At 32.6% G+C, this 10,062-nt stretch overlaps 1 protein-coding gene across 1 annotated transcript; it reads right to left on the reverse strand.

The window, feature by feature from the left end:
* Positions 1-1,290: 1,290 nt before the first annotated feature.
* Positions 1,291-2,981, reverse strand: LOC116017007 (phospholipase A1-IIgamma-like). The gene is made up of 3 exons (XM_031257506.1): positions 2,683-2,981; positions 2,270-2,594; positions 1,291-2,139 (listed from the first exon to the last, which is right to left on the reverse strand). Exons 1-3 carry the CDS (start codon positions 2,913-2,915, stop codon positions 1,498-1,500), a joined length of 1,200 nt encoding a protein of 399 aa, XP_031113366.1. The 5' UTR covers positions 2,916-2,981; the 3' UTR covers positions 1,291-1,497.
* Between the last annotated feature and the right edge of the window lie 7,081 nt (positions 2,982-10,062).

Here is a 10,062-nt window from a genome sequence, read left to right on the forward strand (position 1 = left end):
AAAAGTTCGGTAAAGTTATAAAAGATTAGGATAAATTAGAAATTTAATTGGAGGTTGCACAATATGAAAATGAAAAACACAAAGTACAATAATAAATGCTTCCAAAACCTATGAGATTAGGGGAGATCAAGTAACAAGGAATCAAGTAGGAATGCATACAAGAAACCTTGCCTTAAAGCCATTTAATTTTTAGGAATAATTGTTGTATAGATTTTGATGATCATTAGTATAGAATATGGCATTGGTTTATGTTGTAAAAAGCAAAAGGTGTCCTTGGTATACAAGAAACCTTGCCTTCTGATTTGTTCCTCATTATATAAGGTTTTGTTGCCTCTTTCTCTCCCCCAAAACGCAGAATCACGACCTGGGTCAAGTGGTTAAAACCTCCATCGGGAAGACTAAAGCTTAATACAGACGCCTCCTTCACTAGCTCAGGCGCTGCAGGTGGAGCCTGCATAAGAAATTCTGCTGGTAACCTTGTTGCAACCTTATCTTTTCCCCTTGAAGCTACATCAGCTCTGGAAGCCGAAATTTTTGCTCTTGAATATGCTCTTTCCTGGTGTGAATCTGCTGCCAAACATCCATCTCTGATTGAGGTTGACTCTTTTAACCTGGTTCATTTTGTAACATCTGATCTGCTGCACATTCCATGGAAAATCAGAAATGCGACCCACCACATTAAGAGTTTGCTTGCTTCATGGACTTCCTCTTTATCTCATGTTTATCGCGAAGCAAACCATGTCGCTGACGCACTAGCTGCTTTTAGCATTCACCGTTCTCACCCTTCTTTGTTTTTGGACTTTTTCTCTTTACCAGCATCTGTGCAAAACGCTTTTATGTATGATTTCAGGGGATTTTCAGCCCCACGCCTGATGAATCAATAAACTTGTTTCTTGTTTAAAATATATATATATATATGAGAGAGTTCGGGTGAGAACAACTCCTGTACAAAGTGTGACCACATGCACACCCTTCTTATTGAGAAATAAAATGCTAGGATTTAAAAAAAAAAAAAAAAAAAAAAAAAAAAAAAAAAAAAGCAAAAGGTGTCCATTTTATAACGGACGAAACAGACGCCTATACTGATAGGAGATGCCCTCATCAGGCTTCAAATAGGCAAAAACAGCTAGAAAGAAGATTATTCCCTAATTAAACTTGAGTATGGTAGCAAATTAAATTAGTTTTGTTAAGCAGGAACAAAGCAAATTAAAGTAAAAGCAATTCGATCAAGTCTGATCTATTATTATTATTATTATTATTATTATTATTATTATTATTATTATATATGCATTGCTGAAAAAAGCTGAGATGGTTGAAACATAATAATTCAAATACAAGCACACATGCGTTGGACTAGACAGCTAGCCACAAGCGGCTAGTTGCCTCAGCTCCAATTTTATTCAAAACACACTGAATAATTATAATTATAGAAAGGTCTTTATGAAGACTTAGCTTTAATTTTTTCAAACACATGCATATATATATGCACGAAACTGTTTAAAACATCATATCTAGCTCATCCGGCTCATGATCGTCAAGGATATAATTCCCGTCGTCCTGCTGAACCATTCCTTTATCCTCTATATTAAACCATGCTATAGGTATATGGTAATCGACGCTCAAAGCATCCTGATACTTATTAACTTTGGCAAGATCAAATTCTCCCTTACGCTCAAATGTTCCTTGAGGCGTCTGGTATAAATCAATTCCATGCAAATAAAGCATCAAGTCGTGATAGGAGATGCCCTCATCAGGCTTCAAATAGTAGGATTTCTTAGATTCAATCTCCAAAGCCACCCCCACTTCTTCGTAATCTTTTTTTGAAGATTCGGTTTCACCAACTTTCCATCCAAAAGGCGGAACTTTTGAAACTTTATCATTGGCGTCGGAGATTCGCAAGGCTCGAAGGTTTTGTTGATTAGAGAAGGCTTTTTTAAAATTCTCGTCCCCTACTCTGGGGCTTGCATACATGAAAGCAGTGACAGGAACAACTTTATTATTATTAATGTTGATTGGATTGGCAGCCAGGTCTACTGCGTTTAGTGTTGCCATGGATGAACCCAAGCTGTGTCCTATCACGGTTATGCTAACTTCCTCGTCCTTGTATAACTCAACAAGTCTTGCAACTTCTTCACGAATCTATATATATAACAAACAGCTATCAGCTATCAGCTTGTAGCTAATTTACCAAACACATTTCTATAATTATATATACCCTCTAACCCAATCAGCTATAAGCTAATTTACCAAATAGGGCTTATATAATTACCTGATCTCTGGCACTCGTTTTATTGAATTCAGAATCTTGATTGATGGAGGTGTACATATAGTACCAACCCATATGCACGAGAGGATCAGAGTTTTGGCCAAAGATTAATGGCGCATTAACAAAAAGGAATATGAAATCATCAACCCACTCTAAGGGTTGGATTGTTCCCCTCCAAACAATCACAATGTCTCTTCGTCCTAAAGCAGCTTTTCCTTCATCCGTGGCCACAGCAACATACCCATTCCAGTTTGATTGCTTAAGAGTATACCCTATAGCTCCGAGTGACAATTGAGATGTTGCATAAAAGTATTTGGTGACTTCATATCTGAAACACAGTAGTAAAAGTAGTCATGAAGAAAGAAATTATTAAAGAGATGGAGCTGAGAATATAATTGAATTAGTTATATATATACTTGAAAGGGTTTCCCTTGACAAGTCCTGTATTTTCAAACAGGTTTCTCCTGGCATATCGTGATAATCCCAGATTTTTGGAAGCTGGTTCGTCGATGAAAGCATCGACGGCGGGTGAAATCATGGTTCCGTAGTGAATGAGGTAGCGGCGAAGATCCGAATCCAAAGGCTCCAGTAGATCTTTCCAGTTATCACTCCCACTTAGAACCCTCCATCTTTCAGCAATGCCACTCATCTTCAATTCTTTTTTCTATCAATTTCTCAAAGTTGTAAGTGGTCTGGTTCTGAAACTCCCCACATACTCCCCCCTTTTTATACACATCAATTACGCTCGCGCGTGTCGCCCAATTTTAGACCACCATATCCATATGAAGAAAGGAAAGCGCTCGCGCTCCTCGTGGGCAACCAATTTAAGTGCGCAAATTATATCGTGGACCGTGCTCCACAATGCATTGTGGACCGCGGTCCCAAAATGACGTTGTTTTGATTTAATGAAAACATACGGATGAATTCGCGCCACTCACTTTCAGTTCATATATACTGCAGTTACATTTCAACACAACTTCAGTTACATTTCAACACAACTGCATTTACATTTCAACACAACTACAGTTACATTTTGATATAACTACAGTTTCATTCGATAATATAAAAACACAAATGTGAAACTGTTATTCAGTATCTTTTCATATACACTGCAGTTACATTTCAACACAACTACAGTTACATTTCGATATAACTACAGTTTCATTCGATAATATCAAAACAAATAGTGTCAATTACGGGATCCGTCTCCCACTTACTGAAACGACGTCGTTTTGGGACCGCGGTCCACGATATAAGAACTGATTTAAGTGTTGCCAATTTATGGCAAATGTGGACCATGGTCCATACAATGATGTGTGGACCATAAAAACAGTACATTTTTTTTATTATATATTTTTTTGTATTGAATATGCATTATACAAAATAATGTATTTTTCGTGAATATAAAATATATTTTTAATATATATTAAAGTACATTATTATTTGTTATTAAATGTACATTATTTAATAATATGTAAAGTAATGTATTTTTTGTTTAGGATAACAAAGCTGTATGGACTATGATCCACCCAATAATGCTCAGCTCCCCGATGAAATGGGCCAAATGCTTAATTAGATTAGAGTGGATCGGATGTGCAACTTTAATATTTATATTTACATAACTCAACCGGGTTGTTATGCCGTGGACCCAGGTCCACCTTGCAAGGTGGACCTGGGTCTACATTCACATACATCATACTCTACATTCACATACACTATACTCTACATTCACAATTTGTAAACTCCACATTCACACATTACAGGATTATATGTTTAGTAACTATATTATTACTTTATGCATTCACACATTCAAAACTCTATATTCACAGGTCCTATACTCCATATTCACAACTTGAGAACTCCACCTTCACACATTACAGGGCTACAAGCTGCTAGAACTTCTTAACTCTATTACAGATTCACACATGCATAACTCTACATTCACGATTTCTATACTCCATAATTTGAAACCTCCACATTCACACATTTCTGGGCAACTCTACATTCACACAATCATAAATCTACATTCACGATTTCTATATTCACATTCACACTTTGAAACCTCTACACGTCATTCACACATTTTTGGACAACTCTATATTCAGCAATATGTTTACTAATTTTTTTTTTAAAAGAAAAAAGAAAAAAAGAAGAAGACAAAAACGACGTAGTTTTGGACCCAGGTCCACCTTGCAAGGTGGACCCAGGTCCACAACATAATTTGTCTAACTAATCGTAATAATACATTACATATATTTTCCTGCAATGCAATCTAAATCAATAGGATTAATAAAAACAAAATCATCCATTTTAACTTCCCACCCAAAATACTCTTATACTATTAAGTTTTGCGTAATATTGTAAAATATGGTAATACAATTCCTATTCGAAATACAATTGTACATTAAAATATGGTAATACAGTTCCTAATAAAACATATTCTTCACTACGTTCTTATTCGTAATAAAATTATAGATTAAAATTAGTAATCGTAATAGTACAATACATATATTTTCCTGCAATGCAATCTATATCTATATCTATCTACTATACTAATAAGAGCCAAAGAGAGTTATGGCCTAAAATGGGTAGAAAATATGGCGGTCAAATTATTTAATCAAATGGATGGTTCAGATTGTTTAGATTTATATTTTTTCTTGAGATTTCCTAATTTATCCTTAATTATATGATTATCCGTTAAGTTTTCCGTTAAATATTCTCTTCTCCGTTAATATTCCGTTAACTTTTAACTTACCCATTAATTTCTATAAGAAATGTCTTAGGTTCGAACCTCATCTCAATCAAATTTGACATAATTAAGTTCCTCACTCTATTTTACTCTTATTAAATTAAATAAATTAGTAGCTACAACAAAAAATGATACATGTGAATTTTTTTAATTTAGAATTATGTGTCTACAATGCATTTATTTAAAAAAAAAATTCATTATCAATAAATTAAATAAGAAAAATAATTTCATTAGTTATATTGTCTTTATTTTCTCTACTGCAAAGATTATGTACATTCAAATTTATCAATTGATATTCATTACATTGTCCATTATGTTCTTTTTACACTATCTTGTAATTAAATATCAAAGTTATAATACAAAATAATGTTATATATTTATTTTAATTTCCAAGTATTTTATTAATACCATGAAAAAAATAAAAAAGAATAGTTTGAAAGCAATCATATTAACTACTTGGGGGATTTGTTGACAATGAAAGTACTCAAATAACCCATTACCCAGCAAATTGACGCGAGAAACTACCTTTTAATATCTTTAGAATACATCATATTTAAAATTTTCAAATTTTTACTAATTTATTTAATATTTTTCCTTAAATTGGGGATTTCTTTATCCACAATAAATCATTCAACAATAATGGTTGAACCAAATGAACCCCGAGCAGAACACCTAAAGAAAAGTCAATAGCTCCTATATCGTAATCTCATGGCATGACGTTGTCATCTATGCTACCAATAATAACCCAATTGCAAATAATACACTATCAGCAAAAATGGAAGAGAACAAATAGTAAAGATGAAGACAATGGCAATGTTACTCAAAAGAGAATTAAGAATACTTAGAAAAATTCAAACTAAAAGTAGTATTTATTTAGACTATCATTTTTAGACCAAATATTTAGACTCTTGATTTTACAAAGTTGCAAACATTTATTTTCGTGACAATTATAATGAATTTCCTATATTATCTTGGATTCATATACTTTGAGTTACACATTTAAATAGTCAAATTTGACATTCAATTACCTATGTATAAACTTCTCCTATATAATCTTGTATTGATATACTTTCAAATATTTATTTAAATATAAACATTGGGCATTAACACATTCGCGCAATGCGCGTGTAAAACTAATATATTTTATATATGAGTTAGAATAATATATTTGTATGTTTTTGGACCGTGGACTACGCAATAATGATTGGATAAAACCCACAATGGGCCAAAGCACTTTGAATTTCAGTCCGGATGTGAAACTTAAGTTAATTTGTTAGTCTATATTAGGTTCTGAATTTGAGCCTACATCTACTCCAAAGCACATTGAATTTCAGTCAGGATGTATTCTTTGGCATATTTTTCTCTAACGAAATTCTGGTTTTTATTTTGAGGACATTAAGATGCATTTATTCAAACAAGTTGGTTGAAAGCGTATTACTATATAAAGAGTGTATGGGTTTCACGAAAAGATGAAGAAGTTGCATTAAAATATTGATTATTACCTCAAGTCTTCTACGCTATTATTTTTTGAGTGGTTTAAACAGTGTATCAAGACTGTACTGGATGTATTCTTGGTGTTTGGTTGCTTGAAGAAATCGGCATGCATGTACCCAACTAAGTAGATAATGAAGATTATGTTGGAGTAATTGACTAGTACCATAGGTTGTATGGTTATGATGAATTATTACCAACCCTGTAATTTTTTGTGATCATCTAGTGGATTTGGCGCTGAAGTGAATTACCCCACATATTCCTTCGCTTTTATATACATCTCTCAGTCATGCCATTCATCTCATCCGTCGTGCAAAACACATAAATAATGTTCCAACGAAAGTGCTTGTGCTCCTCGTGGCCGACGAATTTTACTGTTCATTAGACGACCTTCTTATGAAAATTGTCGGATAAAGTCAGGCAAATAGTGGTGTGGATTACGGTCCAAAACGACAAAACGACATCGTTTTAATGTTAAAAGAAAAAAATACTTTGCTCCGCCGCATGTGTGTTAGAATAAAGAATATTTTGAGTTAAGATAATGTATTTTATGTGTTAGAATAATGTACTTTATATGTTAGAATAATGTATGTTATGTGTTAGAATAATGAAATTTTTGTAGTAAGATAATGCATTGTATGAGTTACAATAATGTACTTTGATTATGTGTTAAAATAATATATTTTATCAGTAAAAATAATGTACTTTAATTATGTGTTAAAATAATATATTTTATGAATGTATTTTAATTATGTGTTTAGTTAGAATAATATAGTTTGTGTTTTTGGATCGTGGTTTGCACAATTTTGTGGACCACGGTCCACACAATAATGATGCGATAAAGCCAGCAATGGGTCAAACTGCCAAACGCTTAGAGTGGCAATTGTTATACCATGGGCTAGGGTTCATATTGCATTGTGAACTCTAGTTCAAAAATTATGTGTCTACAGTTAATCCATTTTGCATTTGCAATTTACAATTTTTATACCTATAAACAAATTGAATACGAATAACATGATAATTGCAAACACATAATATAACAATTACAAACACTTAAATTGTATTCTCAAAAAAAAAACAAACACTTAAATTGTTAATTGCAAGTACAAAATATGTTACTAATTAACTATAAGTTTTGATATAGCGGTAAACACATGATCCTGACACTTGAATCGTTATTAGTAGTAGTATCCAACCATTCTTTAGCACTGGATATGAAGTTTTCCCATTTGGCCTGGCTTACTTAGCATACATTCTCTTATGTTCCTTGGACTCCTGTTTTTGTAAAAGTTTTGAGTATTTTGATTACTGCTGGGATTTACCGCGACCCAGGATTCAATAGCCATTTTTTTTTAAAGATCAAAATAGATATTTTCCCAATTAAAATATTTTCTATTAAGATTTTTTCTATATATGGAATATATACCCTTTCTATTCCTCCTATAAAAATATTGATAGGGATACTTCCTGTTATCGCAAACAAGGAGTTTTGTGACATGTTGGGATACTTCCTGTTATCGCAAACAAGGAGTTTTGTGACATGTTGTAATTATCAGAAACTGCTTGCCTTTTAGTTATTTGCATCAAGCTCAAACTTCCTTCTTGCATGCGCGCACCCCCCGAAGCACACACTATAATAAGAGGTAAAAATTTGTTGGTAGCGTGCTCAATCAAACGGGTGATTTTCTCCCCGACTACGGATCCCATACTACCCCAAAAAAATGAAAATCCATAACCCCAATTGCTACGGGAATACCGTTTAGTTGGGCAGAGTAAAAGATTATTCTAATCTACTTATATTGAAATTCAATCCTTATCTACAAATAATGATATAATTTTCTTTAGTGAGTGAGGATGTGAATGGAATCCCACATAGGATGTCGTTATCTAGGAGTTGCGCAAAGGGAAGCAAAATAAAGTGCAAGTTAAGCACAAGATATGTCAAGCAATTAGAAGCTAGTTGGTAGTTGACATAGAGATCTAAAAAAAACATTAAAAAAATTAAACAAGTTAACAAAAAATGAAACTTACAATCAAAGGTTAATTGAGGAGGGGTTTAGATTATTCCAATGATCCTTGCATAATTGTTATGAGTGTCTTACGATTGAGATCATGTAATGACCTAGCTAGCTAACTAGAGATACAAGAGATGCAACAATGATGTCAATATTAATGAGGCCACCGACTGGGATCGATGAACTGTTGGGCAATGATAGAATGGCTAAAACTTAGGTGTCACATTCTTATGATATTTACACAATTTCTTAATATCGCAGGCATAATTTGGTCATAGTTAGGGGTGGAATAGGTCAGACCCTTTGTAAGGGCCTATGTAGCCTAGTTAGGCATAGCTCGTTTAGTAAAAAGATTATGTTTGAGACAATTTCAAAATTCTATGTCTACAGTATTTAGCTTTTACAAATTCACTCCATAAAGACTCACCCTTTCTGAACCTCCACCACAGTTTAGCCCCAGCTACTTCTATCATCTCCTGCAATCCAGTAAAACCAACCCCTCCTTCAATTGTTCTTCCACAAAATCTTATTAATTTTACCAGTTTGGCATGATCCATGCTTCCTATTGTTACCACTTCCGCCAAAAATGAATTCTTGTTTAATTGACCAAAGTTCATGTTAAATTTTATATTGTATTTTTTATAAATACAGTCTAACATATTCATAGTATAAGTTCAACAATTTTATCAATTCTGATTGGGATGAGGTTCGAACTTAAGACATTTTTATTAAAATCAACAATGAGTTCGTTAGTAATAATAATATAGTTAATAAAATATTCTGTTATTAAAGTTTACACTAACGAAATGCATTGGTATTTAGGAAAAATGTAAATGATATAATAATAGAAAAAATAACAAAAATACTAAAATCAAAATAATATGAACCATTAATTTCAACTAATAATTTCACCAACATTTTTTAATTCCCGTTAGGTGGGTAACTTTACTGGCTCTTAATAGGTTTGTAGATGTAGAAATGGAAAATTAAAAGTGAAAAATAAAAGGTTGTAGAGTTCGGAAAATATCATTAGATCAAACCCTTACCATTACGCCGAAATTTATAATTAGTAACGAAATCGAAACTTTACTTCCTTTTACTTGTATATCGATCGACACCACATTACAGTGGCAGGATTCTGAACTCGTCCTCAAAAACTCTGCTCAATATAAAAGAGAACAAAAAAAAAAAAACTATGGAACTTGAAAAATGCGGGTGAATAATACCTAACTATCTAGTCAAATATAATTTACAAGGTAGAACTCACATTTTATTTTTTTCTTTTACCAACTAAACACAATAAACGTTTTGAGCATTTTTAAATTTTAAAAATAATTACTAATTGTGAAGTACCTTGTGGTTTAATGACATTTCTTTCCATAAGAAATGTCTTAACTAAGTTCGTACCTTATCTCAATTAAGTTAGGGTGTACTAAAAAAACATCTAAAATTATTCTCTTTCATCAAATTATATATACACCCAATACAGCTTTCAAATTAAATTAGAAAACTAAATGTTATAAATATATAAATTATATACA

The sequence above is a fragment of the Ipomoea triloba genome, chromosome 1 (assembly GCF_003576645.1).
Source record: "Ipomoea triloba cultivar NCNSP0323 chromosome 1, ASM357664v1".
In the NCBI taxonomy this organism is placed as follows: domain Eukaryota; kingdom Viridiplantae; phylum Streptophyta; class Magnoliopsida; order Solanales; family Convolvulaceae; genus Ipomoea; species Ipomoea triloba.